Here is a 24,943-nt window from a genome sequence, read left to right on the forward strand (position 1 = left end):
TAATCTAACCTTAAAACCTTAAAATCCTGACCCAAATATTTTTAAGCCCAGCTTAAAAGAACTACAGTTTCTTTTAAAAAATTAACCCTGGCCTCTAAGAAATAACCAATAACCAGACTTAATAGAAAATTTCTCGCTTAGTCTTCATTATCGCGAACTTGACGACAACTACTTGTGCCTCTAAAGGATACGTTTGGTAGCTGGGGTATAATCCCAACAGCGACGGTGACATTAAAAACTCATCGGACACTCACGGAGGCATTAAGGTGTTGTAATTATTCAATAGCGAGGTCATTAGGCGTTGTCTCTCATTCATTCCCACCCCCGTCTATATTTCATTCACATTATACACACAATATAATGGGGTGTGTTTGCAACAAAATCGAACTGACACCGGATGGTGGTGACACCGGTTGTGTTTTATGGTGCTCTCTATCTTTTACTTTCTGACTTTTTTGTTCTCTTTTTTTTTGCATACTCCACCACCTTCTTTTTCCTAAAGGAGAAATAATTCAAAATTGAGCAAAAAAAAGATGTCTATACGCTCATCCCGTATTCCTTCTAATAGCCTTTTCATCATCATGAGTCCTCATCAAGGATCCAAGGCACTTCCTTGTGCACCTTTTGTTGGAGGAGGCAACTGGGTGGGGTGGGTGGGTGTGTGTCCTTTCGCGTGGTAGTTAATTTTCAATCCGCGAAACTTTCTTTGGGGATAATTTAAAATTCAACTTGAGGAATATTAAAGAATAAGGATGGCAGAGAAGTAGCATGTTGAGACATTACTTCGTCTTACACAACACAAACCATGCGCTTTTCTTGTCTTTTGCCAACTTCTTTATCCAGTGTGTCGCAAAACCAGATTTTATACTCCAACAACAGCAATTTCGACTTTTGGGTGCATACTACACGTGGGCTTCACAGTGTAGCCTCTGATTGAAATTGATTTTAATTCACAAAATTCGCTAAATGAATCATTGAGTGAAAATCACTAGTCCGACAGTCTTAAATTAGCTTTAAGTTTTCTTAAGCAATATTTCTAGGGCTAAACAATAAAAAGCCGTAAGTTGGTTCGGGCGGTGAAAAGACTTACGATCTCTTATTATTTAGCCCTCTATTTAAGATTTCCTAAAATTTTAAAAATTTTTAAAGAATTTATTAAGTTTTCTTAAGCGAAAGTTAAGTCAGGCTGAATTGGACTTAAGCGAAAGTTATGAATTTTAAGATTTCTTTTTAATTTCTTAAAAAAGAATTCAAGATTTCTTTAAAAATCTTGAGTTTTCTTAAAAGAAAAACCTTGAAAAACAAACCTTTTTTACAAAATCTTTTTAAAGAAACTCAGGGCGGAATTTACTACTAAGTCTGGCTTAACAATTTAAGTCGGATTTTAAGTAGGTCTCAAAGTTTTAAACCAGTTTTTTTAAGTCTAACTTAAAAATTTTAAGTAGGTATAAAGGTTTTAAGTCAGTTTCTTTAGGTCTTAAGTCTTATTTTAAGTTTTTTTCTTAAGGAATCAGGAATCTTAAGAAAACATGAGAACCTAAAACATTCTTAAGAAAATTTGAAGAATCTTTATAGAAAACTTTAAGGATCTTAAGGAAACTTAGGTCTTTCTTAAGGCATCTTAAGTCTGTCTGATTAGTGAATTTCCCCCATTATTGATTGAAATTTTGTATTTTACAATTTCCGTTTTATTTTCCTTCTTATTTTTAAATTTTTTTTCGGAAAAACTTCAATTTTTTGTCACGACATGAGTCTTTACAACGGAGCCATCCTCACTATAAATCCCCACTGTACGCCCTCTGTACATTTACAAGAAGCAACATTCATCCACACATAAATCCAACCCTTTCGGCAGAATCCAACCCCATCGCACACCCAAAAATGAAAATATGAGATTTGTTGTTATAATGTAAAAGGCTAAAAGAGAAGAAAACCCCCGCCATTAGTTATAAGAAGTTTTCCACGAGTGTCTTCAGGTACATTCAACATCTTAAATTATAATACAAAATAATTTATGGGGAAAATATAGAAACAAAAGTACTCATAAAGACAAATCTACATTTACTCCCCCCTCCCCCCCCCCCCACCCATCAACCCCGCACATCGTATTTGCCAAATGGTTGAGAGAATTTTCTTTTTGTATAATACCTGTAGAGGAGAGCGCGTTCCGTACAGAATTTTCAAATTGCAAAATTCAACCCATTTTAAACTTCATGCCCCCCTCCTCCCCCCTCATGGCCCCTTTCGCCTACACAACAACAGTTAAAAAGGACACCGTTTGTGTTTAATTGCGCGATGAACATTGTAATGTGTGGATGTTTCGAAAAATAAATATTTATGACACTTTTTGGTCTCTTTTTCCATGAACAAAGAATAAAATTTTCCTTCATGAAAACTCCGAAAGTGAGAGCCCCTCCGCGAAAAGAACTTCTTTGCTGCGAGCTTTACAGCTAAAAAAGTTCACCAGAAAGAAGCTTGTTTAAAAGCCTCCACACAAAAAATGAGACGTAAATAAAATTTCAGATAATATATTTTATAGTCACCAATTTTAATTACAATTCCTTCAAAATTATATTCCGCATTCTAACGTGAAGCGACCAAGACATAAAATTCACAATTGGGCTATTAATAGGAACATTATCACCTTCAAAATGGGATTTTGTGTCAGCAATAAATAAGTTTTTTTTCTTCATCTTATTCTTGGATGTATATTTTGAATTAAACCGCCCACCTTTCGAATCCAGTTTCCCAAAAAAAATCTCAGGTAAAAAAAAACATTAAATAAACCACTCGCGCCTTCAATTACGCGGGGGGCTTGTTTGGGAAAATAAACATTTTTTTGTAGCAGAAGAAAAGTGGCGATTAGACATGAAAATTATGAAAATAAACTCAAGAATTTCGAGTACAGTGTGTGCCGATTGAAGTGCAACCTTGAATTAAATTTTATCTATTTGATGAAAAAAGGGCTGTTTATCTGAATGAAATTATTCGGATCTTCGAGAAAATTCGCGATTATTTGATAAAATATACGGATGATTTGCCAAAGAATTAAAAATATTGATTTTTAGTCTCAAAATGCCTTAGATTGAGAAGCTGAAGCCTAAAACATTTTTAATAAAGATTCAAAAGGATTAAATTCAAGCTGAATAGTAAATTTAAACCGAAACGTGGTAAATTCAAGCCTAAAATATTTCTTTTTCACTCCTAAAAAGTCAGACATTGAAGAATAAAAGCGTAAAAAAATTTAATTCATGCCTTGGATGGTCAATAAGTAAAGTAAGTTCAAGCCGAAAAGTAGTAATTTCAACCAAAAACGTGGTAATTTCAAGCCTAAAAGTATTATTTGGTTTGCAACCCTAAAAAAGGCAGTCTTCAATCTCAAAACGCTTTAAAAAACATTTAATTAAAGCCTAAATAGGACTAAAATTATGTAAGCCTAATAAGTAGTAAATTCAAGCCGAAAGGCGCTATTTATTAATTTTTATTCGGTTTCATACCACTCGGCTCTGTTCAAAAGCTAATTCATCGGAATATTTGGCGAATAATCCGAATATTTCTTTCAGATAAATACCCCTTGCTTAAAACTAAAAGTTTTTTTTTTACTTTAATTTCGAACTTTTTTTGTTTGAATTTAGTACTTCTCAAGCTTAAATTTATTACTTTTCGGGATAAAATTTAGTATTTATTAGGCGTGAATTCAGTAGCTTTGGGATTCATTTCTTTAATCTTTATCTTTTGATAATTAAAAACTTAGAGATGTTTCTTTGATCTTAAGCTGATAACTTTTTGAATCAATTTGTTTGATATGGTTCCACTATATGACCCCATTGAATTTTTTTGAAATTGTAACGGTCAAAAACATTCCCTTCTGCTCATATTTATAAACAATAAAAATCCATCAAACTGTCTTAAAAAAGAAAGAATATTCAGCTAAAAGTATCCAAACAGAATAATGTAAAGCAATAAGGAAAGAAGAATAAATAATTCAATGAAGAATACACCTTTTCTTCCTCACATGTACAACACACAGACAGCATATACTCCTCAACAAACTGACTGAGAAAACTCCCTCATACCCTCTTTGGTATATAAAGAAACTCCTCTGCAGTGCACCGAAAAAGCCTGAGAGAACACCATTATAGCAAATACAGAATTCAACCAATCTTGCTTTATTTTATTTAATGGCCAAACTTTAGACAATGTATCAAGGAAAATTTTAAAATATATCCTCATCATATATGCCACAATGAGAAATATCACATACTCCTCGTACTATATATTGTACATTTGTTCATGGCAAAAGAGAGCGCAATGTTCAACAATAAGTCATTAAAAAGTTGAAAGAGACACACAAGAACATTTCGAGATTTTCTCTCCTAGAATCTTCTTCCGTCTCCTTACATTTCTTCCTGCAATTCTTTGTCAATTGTATTCCCTCACTTTCCCAACACATAGACCCTTAATCAAAGAAATGTTGCTCCTCTTAAGGAACTCCCCCACACCACACTCTTTCCCCTCGAACACACAGACCACACCAAACAGACAAGGGACAAGAAAAGGAAGAAAAAAAAGAAGAAATAAACTGCTAAAAGCCCTCGCGAAAATCATCATCACACCCCATAAATCATCCAAACACTTAATGGATTTCCAGGGAGATCTAAATAACAAATAAATTGTCATATTTCCATGGAAAACTTTCCGCGTGCGACACATCCTCAATGGTTCGCATAAAGTTTGAGTATAATTTGTGTCTTCTCAATTTTTCCCCAAAGTACCCAACAAACCAGTGTAGGCTCACACTTCTTTTGGCACGAAGAATATTCTTTGAATTAATTTTATTGCTATTGTATGTAAATTTTGTGAAAAGACCATTTTGAATACCTCTTTTAATCCTCAACATGATTAGTGAAAATGTTTTTGAGGGAAAAACTTGTGAATTTTATCACGACACGGTTGGAAAAATAAATAATTCTGCGAAAAGATCAAATGCAAAAAATGTGGTGAAGAAAAGTTTTCTCTGTTTGACTTCAATGCACGGTAAAAGGGGGTGAGGGGTTAATTGGAATTTATATTCTTCAGTAGTAGTTTAGTAGTTTCTTTTTTGTTCTATAAAATATTAACGAGCCTTTTTGTTATTTTTTTTTAATGTTAACCCTTTTGCGGCAGCAAAGAAATTGCTTGTGTTTTAATAAAATGGTTCTAAAATTAAATTAATAAAGTTACTGAACAAAATCTTTCATATTTAATTTGATTTTCTCTGATATTTTCATTCTTTTGATAAGAAATTGATACCGTAAAATGGGGTGAATAGAATCAGTTTTCAACTTTGAGAGGCTGTAACTAAAAAACTATTTGAGATAGACCTATGAAATAAAAGCGAAATTATGGGTCTTTCCTTCTACTTTAAGGATACTATTTCACTTTTTCACCGCATGCTGCTCCTTTTCGTTAATTAAAAAAAAATAGTCCTGATTCTATTCACCCCACCTTGGGGTGAATGGGATCACCTATTTTATTTGCGATTTTTACGTGGAAAATCACAAATTATTGTAAGAAAAATCATTTTTAATTAATTTCAATTTAATTTTTAACCAGTTTAGCCAGGCTTTGAGCGAATTGGTGATCCTTAATCGCTTAAGGACCAATAAAACGTTAACGTCCAATAGCTCGTTTTTAAAAATGCCTAATTTTGACAAGTTAATTATTTATTTAACCAGAAATAATGGAGAACTAAGTTTTAATAGCAACTGAACATTTTTAAATCACAAAAGGACATCCTTGAGGACTAAGAGCATTAAAAAGGACGAAAAACCGAAAATTCCAAAGTTGAGATTTTTGGCCAAAAATATCTTATTTGAGCTCAAATAAACATCCAAAATTTATTTTCCCGCCATTCTGGACTCCTTACGATCCTTTGGCAGTTAAGGACCGAAGGATAACCCTTAAGGACCATAAGATACCCCCAAAATTTATGTTCACTTGATTGCACCCGCTGAAATCCTTATAGTCTTTAGGGTTAAACTTAGGCCATTTTCAAAAATAAGCTATGATCCGAAAATATTCCATTAGTCCTTAACCCCTTAAGGACCACAAAGATTCTGGAATGGCGTGAAAATAAATTTTGGAAATTTATTTGAGCTCAAATAAGACATTTTTGGCCAAAAATCTCAACTTTGGAATTTTCTGTTTTTCATCCTTCCTGATCCTGTGAGTCCTTGGGGATGTCCTTTTGTGATTTCAAAATATGCAATGATCATTAAGACATAGTTCTGTATTATTTCTAGCTAAATAAATAAAGATTAACTAGCTAAAAAAAAGAAATTTTCAAAATCGAGATATTTGCGAAAACGTTCAATCGGTCCTAAAAGGGTTAAAGGATTAAGGGTTAAGGGTTAAATCTTCAGATTTAACATTCTTCTTGCTTCTACATCTCATATCTTATCTCATTTTTAGCACATTATAGTCAAATAATCATTTTAGAAGCCCCTTGAAGTATGCAAATTAGTGATTCTATTCACCCCAAATTTTTAAATTAAGTGACATGAAATCAAAAAAGCACTAAAAATAGAAAAAAATAATTTTTTATATAAAATGTCTTTACTAATCTCTTTTCTTGAATAAAAAGAGCGTTGAATGGCAGCAGAATTATACTTTCAGAACTTTCGTTCTTTTCAGAACAAGTAAAGTTTTATGGGTCAACCAATTTAGGGTAAAACAGAGCATTTTTTAAAATTTGAAAAATAAAGGAAAATTTTTTTTGAAAAAAATTCTAATATTCTCTAACTAACTCTATATAGTCTAATGTTCCTTTCGGTGGTATGATTTCGAAATTTAAAAACATATTTTTGTCAAAATTTACGATCAAAGATTTTCCCAGATTGCTGATTCTATTCACCCCAGTGATCCTATACACCCCATTTTACGGTATTTGAAAATTCTTCCTACGATAAGTTTGCGAAATTGTCCCATGCTCTACTGGAAAATTTCCACATTTTCTCCATATTTATTTACAGTTGTTTTTCTTAGATTTTGTTCAAAATAAAAGAAACTTCAATAATTTGAAAATTTTCTTTTAAAATGCATGGCAATCTAAAGAAAATTTTCTTAGAGAGAAACAGATTCGATATTTTCGAGGAAATTCTTGAAATATTCCAATCTTTCATTTGAAAAAATAATTGATAAAAAATTCTCAAAGATTTACATGAATTTAAAAAAAATAAAATGGAGTTATTTTTAAATGTTTTTAGTGACAAGGAAAATGTTTGTAAATAAATGTGGAAAAACTGTGGAGAATTTCCAGTGGAAAATAAGACAATTTCGCGGATTTGTCGTAGGAAAAATTAGGAAAAAAACTAATTTCTCATCAAACTGGACAATTTCATGGGGAAAATACTTTATTGCCCATCTCCCCCATTCATGTCTTTTTTTTAACAAATAAATGTGGAAAAACTGTGAAGAATTTCCAATGGAACATAAGACAATTTCGCGGATTTATCGCAGGAAAAAATCAATTTCTAATCAAACTGGATAATTCATGGCAAAAAATAACTTTATTGCCCAATTTCTCTCCATCCATGTCTTTTTTTTAGCAACACAACGCGAGAGACTTTGATCCTCCTGCAAATCTTACAGGATTCAAAGACAAAAGAGAAGAGATTCCCCAAATGATGATGGTGGAGACTCAGAGTGTGGATGAGAAAAAGCACCCATATACGACTTTCCAACTTTTGCCGGGCAATTGTTGATGCTCATGGATTATAATATTGTGTTTTAATGTGCGACAAGCACATTAAGAGCCATTAAAAGAATTGTTAATCTACCAAGGATCTCTGTATGTAGTCCACCCTATATACAATCCCAACGTTATGTTTAGGGACAATTTTCACTCTTTTCCACCCCCGAAAACTACCAACATTAATAATATGGCAAAAGTACCCACCTCAACCCATTCTATAATAGTTTTCTGTGTGAAAAGTCCATGGGATATTTTTTGGGAAAGTTCACTTTGGTTCACTTATTTCCACATTTTGCCACTTTTAAATATTTCTTCCTCCTCCTCACCCCAACCTACCCTCTGTTGCACCGGTGGGGTTAAATTATGTAAACTACCACTAGTGGAGCAAATTCATTTTTGACTCTCTCGCCTTGTAGGAGCACCAAAAAAAAAACTACAACACTTGACTCTTTGTGTGTGAAAAAGGAAGACGTAAAAAAAGGAACTTTGAGGGGTTAAAATTCATCTCTTAGCATCGTTCGTATTGCGAAAATTTTGAGTGTATAAAGTGAACGCGGGGACAATAGAGAAATAATTCTATAAATTACAAAAGTTACTCCTTTGCATTTTCGTCCCTGCCACTCTGTACACTTTTAAATGCCCACCCTGTGTATCTTTGCACATAATTTTGTATTATATTTCACCAACTCTTTTGCTTTCAACTTTTACTATATGTAATGCACCAACATACCTGCATATAATGTTCTCCCTCCCATCGCCACGATACAGTCCATTTGTACCCCATCTCCTTGGTAGTTCCAACAGGGAGACCCCACGATTTCCACTCACTGCCACGAAATTTCCATCCAACGACGGTACAATTCTGTCGACGGTGTATGGAAAAGTTGCTGATGGAATCAATGTCTGAAAATTGCGGGAGAAAAAAAAAACGCTCAAACATGGGAAATGAAGAAAAGTGCTGAGTGAAAAATCAAATCACAGATTTTTCCATGTGAAAAGTCGTTGGAAAAAATGGAGAAAAATTGTTCAGTGTAGAAAAATTGCCAACACCTCTCTATGAAAATTCTACGTATAAAGGTACAGAGAGAGAGGCCCAATGTGACTCTTTTCGTGCGCAATTTTCCACACAATCTACAGCAGGACAAATGCCATCAATTTTTTTTCCTGCTAACGTCAACGTGTCACGTCCATAATATTTTCCATCCTCCAGGTAGCTTTTCCTTCATCACACACCGAATGGCATTTATTTAAATCCTTCGTGTGCAATGTAAATCGCGGTTGATCCATCAATTCTTATTACAAAGATCCCAGGAAAAAATTTACAAAACGTTTTTTTTTTCTTTGTTTTAAAATTCAGGTAAGAGTTTAGAATTTTTCTTTTTCAAATGCATTATGAAGGTTTTTTTTTTTTTTTAAATATTACAGCTATAAGCTCAATCAAAATGAATAAGATTACACTGAGGGTTAGATTCTGACAAATCTTTTCTTTTCTTTCCTTACAAATTGTCACATTTTATAACAATTCCTTACAATTTTTGACATTTTATTAATTTTTTTAACGAGTTTTTAAAAGAAAATTACATTTTCACGGCTCTTTAAAGTTCTTTCTGACTGTTTTCTAGAACGGTGTTTATCTGATGAATATTTTTACTCCGAAGATTAATTAATTACAATATTTCCAAAGATCTGATTATTGTTATTTTTAGATAAAATTTAGTACGTGTTCGACTTGAATTTACAACATTCTCGGTTTGAATTTACTGCTTTAAAAGAATTTTTTAAGATAGAATTTAGTACTATTTCGGCTTAAATTTAGTACTTTCTCGGCTTAAATTTAGTACTAATTCCGATTGAATTCATAACATGTTTAGTTAGAATTTACGTTATTTTTTACTGGAATTTAGTATGTTTTCACCTAGAATTTAGTACTTTTAATTATTGAATTTACTTCATAAGATTCAATTTTCAAAAAAATACTAAAATATAGTTGAAGTAAGAAATTGAAGCCGAAAAAGTACTAAATTCTAGCAGAAAACATACTAAGTTCCTCCTAAAACATAGTAAATTCTAGCTGGAAAAGTATACTGAATACAATGGGAAAAAGTACTAAATTTAAGCCTATAAAGTACTAAATTGAATATCACTTCTTAGGCTAAAATTTTGTACTGTCCCTTTGTGAATCCACAAAATATTAATTCTTTCTGTAATTCCATGCCATCAGTTTGTTTTACATTTACTTTATAATTTATTTCCCAAATATTTTGCCTATTGCTATCTGACTTTGCGCTAAATAGACGAAGAAAAAAGCTTTTTCCTCTGTTTTTTTTTTTTGCACGCCTCGCGGAGAAAAGGTCTTCTGATTGAACTTAAATGATAATACTTATTAATTTTCGAGAAGCTTCTTTCTTTCGGCTTTTTTTTCTCTCATTTTGCGATATATTTTCTCGCGGAATGAGGAAGAAGATTGTGTACGTGCGGTTTTTATCTTTTTTGTGTTATTTTTTGGTGAGAAGGCAAAGCAAGAAAAAAATCAAAGTGGATTTGAAGGAGATGTGACACGGAGGAGGGTATGGTATTTTCTATTTTCCAGCAATTTCCTCCTATCAAGAAAATTATGCTTATTACAATAAAAAATACATTTTATATATAAATATGGGAAAATGGAACCATCGTATCAGCGGATATTGCTTTTACTCTGAATTATTTCTTTCTCTTTACGCCACGAGGCCCATGCGGACCATCGTCAGCAAATTCTGGGTGGAATGTGGAGGAAATTCTCATTATATTCCTTTCGAAAATGACATTGATGTTATCATGAAGTGGCAGAGGTGATGCTACCCACCACGGGGATGGAGGAAGAAGTAATTGGAATAGAATAAAAATATCCATCTTACGTCTCCTCTCTTGCCTATCTCTAATTTTCAATTTAAATTATATATCTCCATTGCGCGAGGTACACACACACTGTGGATTCTTATCGTGAAAATGATGCTCAGTGCAGCATAAGACAGCATAGATTATGCGGTAAAGGAGAATAATGAGGGATGTATCATGAGCACAAGAATAAGATATTGTCTTATGATTCAATTTAATTTTAAGTACCAACTCGGTCGTATCAATTTTTTTCTCTTTCGTCCTTCGTTAACTTCACTGTGCCACAAAATTCAAATGGCTGCCTCCCTCATCAGTTTTTTTTTGCACGCTCTGTGGGGGTGGTTGGTACCATTTTCCGGGGTTGTGAATGTTAAAGGAACCTGCGACAAAAATCGCGCTGCAACGACTGATGCGGAGGAGTGCGCGGGGGAGGACGTAAGAAATGGAAGATACCAACCGTGTGGATGGAAAAGATGATCCAGGAAGGCACTAGAAAATGAATGATATGCGTGTTTGTGGCTCAAGGCGATGAAAACAGACGTTTAATTTCAAGTTAATAGGTATTCTGGATGGTGCTTTTGTACACCGGCATTGTATATATATACGTATCCATCGAGGATGGAAAAATTTCCTTTCCGTTTCATTATTTGCGATTGTAATGATAAGAAAACATAATAAAGAAAAATCGCGTGGTTTTTATAATAAAAGCAAATATTAGCGCTGGAGCAAGAACAAAAATATGTATGTACATGAAAAATCGTGTATATAAAAAAAAAAGTAAAAAGGCAATGATTCCACACAGAGGGATGCTGGGTGGTAAGGAAGAGACATCCACCGTCGTGGGATGTTTGAAGGGTGTGCGAGGGATGTGAAAATAAAACAAATACCAAAGATATATCTCCCGTGTTGTCATGCGGTGAGTTTCTGATTGCATTTTCCTTTAATGAAAAATCTTTTTTTTCCTCTTCTTCTTCTTCCTCTTCCCACCGTGATGTCCCGAAGACGAAGCACCTCCTCCGCACCATCAAATGGAATGGGAAAAGAATGATATTAACGCGCGCGCGAGAGGAGCTAAAGGTGGAAAAGTTTTTTTTTGTGTGTTTGAGGAGATGTTTTCTTTCGTGGTTTGTAAACCATTTTTTTTGCACCCACCCACCCCCAACTGATATATATATTTTTTCTTCTTCTATACTCTCCCTGAATACACCTCAGAATGATAAGAATGACGAAGGTGGGTGGAACAAAAAAATTAAATCAGAAATTTTTAGTGCTTGTGATTTTTTTCTCTCTTATTTTTATGATCATCCCCATCCACGCTATTTCGTGGAAAATTTTTTTGAGAAAAATGCTAGAGAGCTTTTCTGAATACGTGAGTTCATAAAGTACTGGAACTCGGCAATTTTCAAGGTATAATTTCCATTGAAAGAATAGACTTTACAAACTGTATTCTACTTCTTTTTCTTTGAAATTCTTTTAAGGGAAGATTTTGAAGGTGAATTTAGAGAAATATATACTACAAAATAACAAGAATAACCTTACAGCTTTAAGTATATAGATTTATATAGAGGAACAACCGGAAGTCTTCATGCTGCAAAATTGTTAGATGGCACCACCAGCTCCCAGTCATAAAAATTAAAAAGGGTGTTCTCCTTTTAAGCCAATCTTTGTTGAGAAATGATGAGAAAATTTATTATTTTACATCAGCTTGTTGAAACCCCCGGGCAAATGTGAGTTACTTGTAATATTCAAGAAGATGTTTATTTTCAATATTGAAACGGACTTTTTCACAAAAAAATATTTTGATTACAGCGTTTTGTTATATTTTGAATTAATAAAAAATGGTTAGACCTCTTACAGATAAAAGAAAGAGCTAATCTTTTATAATCCATAAATATCAACAAAAAAATATTAAATTATTTGTTTATCTGAATAAAAATTTTCGGATCTTCGGATTTATTGGACTATTCGCCAAGAAGATCGAAAAATTCGCCAGATAAACACCGCGTTTGGAGTGATCTCAAAATTCATTCATTTTCACTGTAATACAAATTTGATCGCCATGGATACATTTTTAATCGACACGGATAAATTTTCAGGCGTCACGGATGCATTTTTTGGCGTCACGGATACATTTTTAGACGTCACGGATGCATTTTTGACGTCACGGATACATTTTTGGCGTCACGGATACATTTTCAGGCGTCACGGATACATTTTCAGGCGTCACGGATACATTTTCAGGCGTCACGGATACATTTTTGGCGTCACGGATACATTTTTGACGTCACGGATACATTTTTGGCGTCACGGATACATTTTTGGCGTCACGGATACATTTTCAGGCGTCACGGATACATTTTTGACGTCACGGATACATTTTTGGCGTCACGGATACATTTTTGACGTCACGGATACATTTTTGGCGTCACGGATACATTTTTGGCGTCACGGATACATTTTCAGGCGTCACGGATACATTTTTGACGTCACGGATACATTTTTGGCGTCACGGATACATTTTTTGGCGTCACGGATACATTTTTGACGTCACGGATACATTTTTGGCGTCACGGATACATTTTTGGCGTCACGGATACATTTTTGGCGTCACGAATGCATTTTTTGGTGTCACGGATACATTTTCAGGCGTCACGGATACATTTTTGACGTCACGGATACATTTTTAGCGTCACGGATAAATTTTTAGCGTCACGGATACATTTTTGGCGTCACGGATACATTTTTTGGCGTCACGGATACATTTTTGGCGTCACGGATACATTTTCAGGCGTCACGAATGCATTTTTTGGCGTCACGAATGCATTTTTTGGTGTCACGGATACATTTTCAGGCGTCACGGATACATTTTCAGGCGTCACGGATACATTTTTGACGTCACGGATACATTTTTAGCGTCACGGATAAATTTTTAGCGTCACGGATACATTTGTGGCGTCACGGATACATTTGTGGCGTCACGGATACATTTTTTGGCGTAACGGATACATTTTTGGCGTCACGGATACATTTTTAGCGTCACGGATAAATTTTTAGCGTCACGGATACATTTGTGGCGTCACGGATACATTTTCAGGCGTCACGGATACATTTTTGACGTCACGGATACATTTTTGGCGTCACGGATACATTTTCAGGCGTCACGGATACATTTTTGACGTCACGGATACATTTTTGGCGTCACGGATACATTTTTGGCGTCACGGATACATTTTTTGGCGTCACGGATACATTTTTGGCGTCACGGATACATTTTTGGCGTCACGGATACATTTTTGGCGTCACGGATACATTTTTGGCGTTACGGATACATTTTCAGGCGTCACGAATGCATTTTTTGGCGTCACGAATGCATTTTCAGGCGTCACGGATACATTTTTGGCGTCACGGATACATTTTTGGCGTCACGGATACATTTTTGGCGTCACGGATACATTTTCAGGCGTCACGGATACATTTTCAGGCGTCACGGATACATTTTTGACGTCACGGATACATTTTTGACGTCACGGATACATTTTTGGCGTCACGGATACATTTTTGGCGTCACGGATACATTTTTGACGTCACGGATACATTTTTTGGCGTCACGGATACATTTTTGGCGTCACGGATACATTTTCAGGCGTCACGAATGCATTTTCAGGCGTCACGAATGCATTTTTTGGCGTCACGAATGCATTTTCAGGCGTCACGGATACATTTTCAGGCGTCACGGATACATTTTTGACGTCACGGATAAATTTTTAGCGTCACGGATAAATTTTTAGCGTCACGGATACATTTTTGGCGTCACGGATACATTTTTGGCGTCACGGATACATTTTTGGCGTCACGGATACATTTTTGACGTCACGGATACATTTTTGGCGTCACGGATACATTTTTGGCGTCACGGATACATTTTTTGGCGTCACGGACACATTTTTGGCGTCACGGATACATTTTCAGGCGTCACGAATGCATTTTTTGGCGTCACGAATGCATTTTTTGGTGTCACGGATACATTTTCAGGCGTCACGGATACATTTTTGACGTCACGGATACATTTTTAGCGTCACGGATAAATTTTCAGGCGTCATGGATGCATTTTCAGGCGTCACGGATACATTTTCAGGCGTCACGAATGCATTTTTTGGCGTCACGGATGCATTTTTTGGCGTAACGGATACATTTTTGACGTCACGGATACATTTTTGGCGTCACGGATGCATTTTTTGGCGTCACGGATGCATTTTTTGGCGTCACGGATACATTGCCAGGCATCACGGAAACATTTTATAGTGTCACGGATACATTTGGAGTTTGACTTCGCATTTTCATTTATTGTAAAAAACCTACAGGGTCGATTTTGGTGAAAGTTTGTGTAAATCATCGTCAAAAAACAAAGAAAATTAACAAAATGATTTTCTACAAAACGTATTAATCTTCTTTGTGTTAAAGACCAAACTTGAAAAACTTTTAACTTCAAGATATTTAAGAAATTATATTATCTAAGAATTCCTGATTGATTTTCAAACATTTCTTTGATTTGAGTAACCTTTCTAAAATAAATTTTGCACACTCAAATTTATATGTGCGAATGGGCGTATGAAATACTTAGCCCGTTGTCCATCTACTTATATCGTCCTCTGTGCTTACAGTTCAAATGTCAAAGTTTGATTTTTCCCTCCTCAGCATTACAAACATTTAATACTGAAAATTGAAAGTGAAAATATGCATTTCAATGGCTTTTCCTCCTTCCATCCTTCAGCTAATGTTGATGCGAATAAATTCCCATGTGGATACAATGAAAGCAATTGAAATGAGAGCAAATTCTCAAGACAATCTACTTGAGAATCATCACCCCTCTTTTCTTAATGTTCTGTGTGTCTTTTCATGCCATTTTAGCCCCATTTGAAAAATTAGAAACACGAAAAAAAATATCTTCAAACCCACCCCACCCCCCTGCCTTGTCCATTCTGTTATTATCATTTTTTTCTTGCACCAAAACACCCACAATCCATGAAGTATTTTTATACATCCGTGTGTACCATGGGGTGGTAGCTATATAGGCAGGGTGAATGAGTATTCCACGAGAGTGTGGGATGAAGCTTCTATCACTTCTAATGGCCGCAGGTTATATAGCAATGGCAGGAACTCGTCAAATTGTGAAACTCTTCTCAAATTACATCGTCCATTCCCTTTTGGCTCTTGATGAAGTGGATGGGCGGCTGGGATAAGAAATAGATGGGGGTGTGGGAGGCACACCAGGGTGCGAGAGAGCGCAAAGAAAAAAATCTCGAATATTAACATTCTTGTCGAAGACTATAAGAGCTTGGTAATTAAAAATTGGTGATTAATTTTTACGCCAAAAAAATGCAAATGGCTCGAGAAATACGCTTCTTCCGCACCCACGATTATATTTATACCATCAACCCCCGAGGTGGTGTGAGGGGTAGGTCTTCTGTGACGAAGACAACAGCACGAGGGGGGGAGGACATATCCCCTTTTCTACTTTTTTCTCTTTTTTTTCTTTGCTCTCTTTGAGATATGAGAGATGGGGGAATTGCGTAAATCTGTTATACTTTTTTTTATATCATCCATGGGATTGTAACTTTTCTTTCCAACCACCTCTCGCTTTTGACGTTGAGCTTATATCTACTTTTTTTTCGCCTTGTAAGTTGTATATAATCTTAACCCCCTTTTGCAATGGAATAAATTATATTATTGAAGTAGAAATTCAATGGACCAAATGATCATCATTAATTTTTCTTGCACATTGGCCGGATATTAAATGAAGAAAAAAGGAAGAGAAAAATGTTTTAATTTTTATCTTCTTTGCAGCTCATTTATTAAGGAAATTTTTATGTTTTATTGGTTGTATCCTAATTCACCGAGGGGTGTTTATCTAGAAGAAAATATTTAGATCTTTGAAAATATTCCGTTAATGCGCAAAAAGAATAATTTGGCAGGTAAACATCTCTTAGTATTTAGTCACAAAAAAGATTAAAGACTACAAACCTAAAAATGGACTAAATTAAGGCCTGAAAGTACTTAATTTAAGCCTGATAAGTGTTAATTTTAACCTTAAAAAGTACTAAACTCGTGTCCGAAAAGGATTTTTAAGCCAAAAAGAAGTTATTCGGTTTTTAAAGGATATCCTGTCTATCTGTAAGAAATACTCGGAATATTTGCCATTATTCGGATAATTTTTTAAAGAAAAATTAAAATATTCCGCAGATAAACACCCCCTTGTATCTCACTATGTCCAGTAAATGTTAACCTGCTCCAAGACATGTTGATGTAAATTAACTTAATCATACTTTTCTCTCTCTCTCTCCGTAGACTCAAATACCTTACGCGTGTATTGATTAAAAAACTTTTTATTATTATTTTATTACTATATTCCACCCCTCCTCTACATCCCCGACAAACTCTAACCATTACCACCCTCGTGGAGTATTGCTCATTGAGAATAAAAAAATGCTCCCAGTGGAAAATTCGCCGGGAGAACAAAAAAATATTGAATGGGTGAGAAGAAAATAAAAAAGTTTTCAAATCTTGTTACAGATGAATTGGCTGCTGAATTTTTCTCTCATCCACCCTGACACAAAGGAAGATGAACAAAAAAAATATTAAATATTCCTATACAGTGAATAAACCACCACACCGAAGTTTCGAGGAGCAATTGCGTGCGGGGAAAAACGGAGGAAAATTGCACCAGAGAAGAAAAAAATACACAACATAATTGAGAGACGACGCCTCACGATGCCGAGGAATGGCCAAAATAAATCCTGCTCCGAGAAATAAACTAACATTCCACGAATCGTTAATAATTCACAATAAATCACATAAATGAGATCCCAAATTGCCAGATGAAAAAAAACCGCAGCGAACCACCATTTTTCATGAACTTTTAACTCCTCCACAGACACTGACCGAAGAAAATTGGATTTGAAGGTAAAACCTCCTTTACGTGGGGGTAGGGATGATGAAGAAAATTCCTTTTTACCCACTTTCGATATATTTTCTATAAGCGAAAGGGCGCGTGGTGGTTCTTTGCCTAGCTTTTGGTGGTGGAGTGTAATAAAAAAAAACGCCAAAAGAGAGAATGAGTCGAAAACTTAAGAGATCCATATTTTAAGATTATGGCTATAAAAGCTAATTACGCCGATAAATATTCCATTATTGCTTGATCTATTGCCCACCATCATACGCGAAGACTTGGGCTCATTTCTTTGCACCCCACCCCCCTCTGCACTACCACCACCATTATCTACCGCATTTGACTTCAATTCCAGCGCGTCTGTGAATGGATATAAATTCGAAAATAGCGAAGGATTTTTTCCTTCAAAGCACTTTTAGCAGTGTTCAGAATGCAATAAAATTCAGCGAGAATTTATTTTTCCCATTGGTGTAGCTAGAGAGGGTATTAAGGTGTCTAAATACCCTAAAAGTTAAGTCAGATTAGGTTTTCCGTTAGTGTTTAAAAATAATTATTTTTAGTATTAAAAAAAATCCTAATGAAATTAAAAGAATTAAAAAAAATTTGAACTGATATAGAAAACGTCAAACGTTTGAATGACAGTCAAAGGTTAAAAATAAAATGTCAAAAGTTAGAAAAGAAATAGGCTGTGTGGATGTCAATAATGACTTCTAGATCAGATAAATATTTATAAGAAACAATAAGAAGAAAAAATTATCAAAAGCTCTTAATTTAAATGGAAATTTCAGACCATGCCTTTATTAATGCATTACTCTTCTCCTGAAAGAATAGAATACTTTCAAGCTAATTTTAACGCAAAAATCAAATATTTCAGTGATAAATTTAAAATAAAAACGTCTCTGGAAGAAAACTAGTTAATTTCTTTACTTTTTTCTATAGATTCCGATGTTTCTTCAAAGAATTAAAAAAAAACAGAATTTCTATTTAAAATTACAAAATATTTAGCCTATAATTGTCTCTGAATTCAATAAATTACTTTAAAATAAAATCAAAACGTCGCTGGAAGAAAACTAGTTGATTTCTTTACTTATTTCAATAGATTCCGATGTTTCTTCAAAGAATTAAAAAAAAAACCGGAATTTCTATTTAAAATTACAAAATATTTAGCCTATAATTGTCTCTGAATTCAATAAATTACTTTAAAGAAGAAAACTAGTTGATTTCTTTACTTTTTTCAATAGATTCCGATGTTTTTTCAAAGAATTTAAAGAAATACCAGAATTTCTCCTTAAAATTACAAAATATTTAGCCTATAATTGTCTCTGAATTCAATAAATTACTTTAAAAAAAATTATAAAATATAGTTTTTCATAAAATATTCTCATGAATTTTTCCTTTCAAAATTATCCCTCAATTCAAACACCCACCTACACTTAAAAGACGACAAAAAGAACTTCACGGAATTCAAGGAAATTTACAGCTGTAGGAAATGTTGGGGTCATAAAATCGACAAATTGTAATGGAATGTATAATTACACCCTGAAAATTTGCACCGATACCATCACTTATGGCTTTTTTGGGGAGTTTATATTCGAGAGAAATTTCCCGACTACCCCCTCAGCCCCTAAATGCGTGGAAAATCGCGCACACACAGACAAAAAGCGTGTGAAGTATCTTCTAACAGACAATTTTCACATATATATTGAACAGCCTCAGATAGGAACACACCATTTAAACTGTCAACAGGGGCGAACTATTTGATAATTTACTGGACGCCTTTTGATACACAAATAATCTTTAATGAAATTCTTGTTGTTCATTAATATCGCATTAAGTACCTCGGAAAATATAGGCTCTTCTGGTGGGTGGTGTAAATTTTCACTTGAAAACTTCCAACATGAGGAAATTCTCCTTATTTTCAACCCTCCTGTACGGCGCCCAAGAACAAGGGGGAGTCTCATTCCCTCCCCCACCCTCCGTCTTACATATAAGAGATTTCTTGCATGCATTGTAGGATGCTTAGAGGGACGCAGAAGGGTTTTGTAAAATAGAAAACGACCATCCTTTGAGGTATTTTGCATGAGAGTGTGGAGTGTTTATAAGTAAATGGAAATAGTTTTACTTGTTCTACTGTGTTTATGATGTAATAAATTTGATAACTTTTCACCCCCTTCCACCCCCGCTCCACAGGCTCATCAACCAATTGAGAAATTCCAAATAGGTAGGTGGATACCTCTCTTTGGAAAATTCCACAACTCCTCTAAAATCAACCCCCACCCACAAAGATAAATTTTCCCTCAAGAATTAATTTTTCATAAAAAAAACATTTTTGATTATCGTTCAAGAGTAAAAAAAAACAGCTAAAGAATGAGAGGAAAAAATGTTATTTAACTTTGGCGGAATGTTTTAATTGAATTCGAATTCAATTTATTATTTTTCCACCATTTTCACCACGCAGGAAGGAATAAATTTCCCCCCCAAACTTTCTTGATTTTTTCCCGCCACGCTAGATGGGCAGGAACGTCATTGAAAATCAGGTAAAATTGCAAAGGACTTTTGCCACGCAGGAAGATCAACAAAATCTCTCATACTTTTCCTGGTAATTTCAACAAAATAAGATTATAAGAATATTTTATATTTCTCATCTTTCGATCAACAGCGATAATTTTAATTTAAATGGAAAATTTGAGTATGAAAAAAAACCTTCATTGCCTCTTTTTTTGCGTTTTCATCCCTTGAAAAAGAAAATTCTCGGGGAAGGTGGAAAAATTGTTAAGAGTCTCGAAAAAAAAACTTCAAATCGACTTTCTTTTAAATTCCCAACACAGAACTTGAGGGGATGGGATGGTGAGATAAAAGGCAAATATGGAAATTGCATGAGATAAAGAAGAAAAATCTATTAAAAGTCTATTGATATTGCTTGAAAAATTTCCTTCGAAAAAAAAATAATTTTCCGTACGCCTTAAAATTTCCATAATTGGATTAAGAACATCTGACACTTTTCGCGAGAATTTTCCCTATATTTTCCAAGAGAAAGCCTAAAGGAAAGCAAAGGGGGATTGCTGAGCTCACAGTGAGAAGTAAGAAAAAAAACCGTCGAACCAATTAAAACATCATTTTGCACAATAAATTATCAATTTTCATTTGCCATCCGTTCAATTTGCACAGCTAAAAATTCAAACTTGCTCCGAGAAGAAGCTCTCCCACAGCACAAATGTTCGCTCCATGCATTTTGTTTTGCACCCAAATAAAAGACACCCCAACCACGAATTTTGCAGGGGTGGTGTAGGACATGCCAAAAAAAAGTCTACATAATCGCGTGGTTTTGCTTCACACACGTACCAACAATACAATTCAAACCACTTTTGCACAATTTGCCAAACAACCAACAATCACCTCCCAAACTCTCCGTTTGCTTTTTTTTGTGCAACACCACCCCCCTTCACCCCCAACCCCATTAACTTCCCATTGGAAGAGTGCGTTGTGTTGAAATATTTCCCCACACAAGTTCAAATTGAGCAGGAGAGGGTTGCAAAAAGGGGTTAGCGCACACTTCTCTGGGGGGATGTTGCGGGCGTAATCGCCTATATGGTGAATTTCAACCGATAAATCACCCCATTCCTCCACAAATTCCCTCCACGTTGCCCTCATCCCGCCCCCTCCCGAAAAGCATCCTATTCACTTTCATTTTGGGGCGGAAAATTGGGCCCTCCACACTCACAGGAATCATCATCCCCCCAAACACAAATCAACCCCCCGCTCTCTCTCTCAAAGTGAAAACGGAAAACCCCTAATTGAATTTCGATTACTTTCTGTTCCCGCATAACCGGGAAGGAAAATTAATTTTGTCATTATATTTGCATTTGAAAATTTCATAAGTTTCAATTTTTTATAAACCCTTATTTTTCATGTTTTCAGTAATGAAACTTTCTTGAAACAAATAATAAATATGTCACTTTTCCCAACTTCCGCTGAAGAATAAAGTAAAATAAATTGTTGTGGGAAGAAAATTTGTTTATATTTTGTGAATAAATTGAGTTAAAGTGCAATTTTTGTGTGCAGTTTTTCTGCCTACTTGGCGTCGTTCGAGCCGGATGGCTCAGGGAATATTTAATTAATTAATTTTTCTATATTTCTCATCAAAGGTGAGAACACTTTCGAAGATGTTTCCAAACGATTTGTGGTTATTTTCTCTTCTCTCTTTTCGATCGTTTTTCACCATGGAGAAATTACAATTTAACCATATGGAAAGGATAAAAAAGCACTGAAAGAAAATCTTTTTCGATTTTCCAATGATTATTGTGAAAGAAAATTAATTTTTTCCATGGCGAAACGTCGCTAGAAAATATAAAAAGCCTCCTTTTCTCATCCTAAAAAATATCCTGATTTTTTAAATTAAAAGTAAACTACTTAATTGATTCATTTTCATTTTTTTTTCAGTGTATCAATTTCCCACTGAAGCTTGCAAATTTGTGGAAAATTCATTTAATGACAGACCGTTTTTTCTTCCTCCACTAAACACATCTTAATTTTCCACCACGGTGTAAGACAATTTTAATAGATTATTCCACCTCCAACGTGTATTTCAACCATCTCTAAGGGACATGATCTAAATTGAAAAGTGAATGAGAAAAACACAAATTAATCGACCAAATGACAACCTCTTAATTGTGTCTTGTTCCCTTGAAGAAAAAAAATTAAATGGAAAAACACTCAAGAGGGACCTTTTTCCTCAATTTTTCTCCGCTGGTGATGAGAAAAATCTTCCGTCATTTGCACTTTTACACGGTTCTCTTAACCTTCTACTAAATACGATTTTTTGTGTGTAGATAACAATCATTTTAATGTTTTGTCCCTTCTTTGCAAAGTTTTAATAATAATTCGGGATAAATCCATCGTCTCGTGCACAAAGTTTAAAAGAAAAAGAGAAAAATCGGAAATTATGTGAAGAAATTGCTCCATTGAAGGGAATTTTCCATCAAAGTGTGAGAAGGGAAATATAAGAACGATGGGAAAAGAAGCAATGATTTAATCATCCGCGTCAAGAAGCTATTTTCACCCAGAGAAAATACAAAGATTAGGGGGAGGTAGATGGCGAAATTAAAAGGAAGCAGAAAATTGAAATATCTCAAATAGCTCCCTATCCCTGTCCCTATCTTATGCATAAGACAATTTCACGGCGAATTTTAAAAATTTAATAATATCCAATAATGAAAAGCGGGAGAAAATACATTGAAAATTCAAGAAAAAAATACATAATGCTGTCCACAAATTTTCATAGGTAGCTGTCTCCTCGGAAAGTCATTCAGAGCTATTAATTTAATTCTTTTACTGAAGAAGTTTCTTTAAGAGTTTTCCAAGAATATTTTATTTTAAATTTTTCATCTATTTTCTTCTCCCTGAGAATTTTATTAGAATTTCTTCTTAAATAAATTCCATTTGAAAAATTCTTTAACTTATCAATTTCTCAATATTTAATTCACTTAAATTTTCAAAATCTTCTTTAACACACGAGCCAATAAAAAAACCTAAGAAAAACACAAATCCTCCTAAGAATTGTCTCGTGATTGATTGGTTAAATTGCATTAGTGTCACACGGTGAAGAGGAAAGTCAACACCTTAAGAAAAAAGAATGGAAAAGAAAAGAAAAGCTCAAATTCACGAGGGTAAGATTTTTTTCTGTTCAACATAAAAGAAAAAAAAAGAGAAAAATGGCATGTCGTTTAGTTTTAAGAAATATAAATCGACGGATTTTTATATTTCAGTCTTTTTATCTACATTCCCCTTCCCCCCCCCCCCCTGTGTGACACACCAATAATTTAATGAAGCTGAACATTGAGATTTCTCCCCTTAAGGGATGCACCCCCTGAAACATCCCCCTAAAATTGAGTCTTCTTCTGTTTCTAATGTTTATAAATTATTACTATTCGTCAATTTTCCCAAATGGACGTCATTCGAAGGAGGGATAATTATTATATAGGAAAAATATATGAGAAAGGGGATGAATCATTGAGATAAACTCCACCATCACCCCATAACCAGGGGGATGAATAAAAATAAAATAATTTATTTAATAGAGTCATGCGTTTCACCTCATAAAATGCAAGAGATACCTCCCCAAACATTCTGTTTTAAATATAAAATTCAAAAATTTTCATTTTATAATCCGTCACAGTGTCACTTTTATTATTTCATCCACTATTTCATTGTTCATATTTTTTTTGCCTCTGTGTAAATTTTAACCACCCCCACACGCACCTAAAAGGTCCATTCATATAATTATTATCATATTTTTCCACGACACACAGAGCTTAAAAACAATATATAGAATAATGAAATTCATTCATCCCTCTGCTGCCCCCACCCCCTCAATCGCAGAATTGGCCCATGAACCTATGGATATTTTTTTTTTTATTTCTCTGTGCAAAATAGAAGTGTGACATAATGTAAATTGAATCATATAAATTACCGACATTATTTTAATGTTTCTGGCAGACTAAATTGATCGGTTTTTCGGTGGTATGGAGACGGCACCACCATTTGACTGTTTCAATGTACAAAAAATTTATACTCGCGAACATCCCCCGCGACGTGGTTGGTACTGAAAAAAAAAGTAGGGCGCCTCTTTGGTGCAACCACACCGCACAAACACGAGGGTGTGTGTATTTGTGGAAAATTGGGGAAAAATACTCATTATAAATTCCCGCGCACTAAAATGATTTCACAGTACCACAACGAAGTAACACTTTGTGCTGAAATTCCCACACCCTAAATCATCACACATCCACCCCTGAGCTCTACATACACCACCAAAAAAAAAGAAGAAAAACCTTCAACCCTGAGAGACGCCTTGAAGAATTTGAAAGGAAAAGAGCGACGGGATTTTTTTTTTTTGAGGGCACAACCTCCTCTTCCACCCATGAATCTGATTTATTGAAAATGGAAGCCTAACGATTGTGTTTTGCATTCGATGATTTATTGCGATTATGGCTAAAGATTAGCATATTTTTTACTTACTGCTCACTCATTCAAGGAATATTGCCATTTAAGTACATCACACGGCGGAGTTTTTCTCTCTCTCATATCAGTGGGACAGGGGGTGGGGAGGGTAAAATTATGCGAAGGAGAGCTTTTCAGGAGATTACTCATTTGGAGCGTGAAGACATTTTCTGTGCTAACTCGAGCTGAAAATTTCCTCAATATCTTTCTCATGTACTGATGGAACAAAAAAAAAAGAAATGGGACTAATTTTTCTCTATCATTTTAATATAGTTTTCTTGTGCTTTATTGTTTAATTCTTTTGTTAATTAAAATATATTATTTGTTTGTTTTTTTTTTTATTTTAACGAAAGAAATTAGGAGTTTGAATGTTAAAAAAAGTAAGAAAA

At 34.5% G+C, this 24,943-nt stretch overlaps 2 protein-coding genes across 3 annotated transcripts in view; one reads left to right on the forward strand and one right to left on the reverse strand.

The window, feature by feature from the left end:
- LOC129786593 (uncharacterized) overlaps positions 1 to 18,157 on the forward strand; it is a 55,407-nt gene extending 37,250 nt beyond the window's left edge. The window contains exon 4 of one of the 2 annotated variants that reach the window (XR_008750147.1): positions 17,180 to 18,157. The gene's annotated coding sequence lies outside the window, so the exon portion shown is untranslated. The remainder of the gene's footprint in view (positions 1 to 17,179) is intronic. The other variant, XR_008750145.1, reaches the window with a different exon arrangement.
- LOC129786570 (nuclear pore complex protein Nup88) overlaps positions 1 to 24,943 on the reverse strand; it is an 850,897-nt gene that overhangs the window by 801,793 nt on the left and 24,161 nt on the right. Inside the window, exon 2 of the mRNA XM_055821675.1 lies at positions 8,466 to 8,638. Within this exon, the coding sequence (XP_055677650.1) occupies positions 8,466 to 8,638 (173 nt within the window). The remainder of the gene's footprint in view (positions 1 to 8,465; positions 8,639 to 24,943) is intronic.

The sequence above is a fragment of the Lutzomyia longipalpis genome, chromosome 1 (genome assembly GCF_024334085.1).
Source record: "Lutzomyia longipalpis isolate SR_M1_2022 chromosome 1, ASM2433408v1".
Classification (NCBI taxonomy): domain Eukaryota; kingdom Metazoa; phylum Arthropoda; class Insecta; order Diptera; family Psychodidae; genus Lutzomyia; species Lutzomyia longipalpis.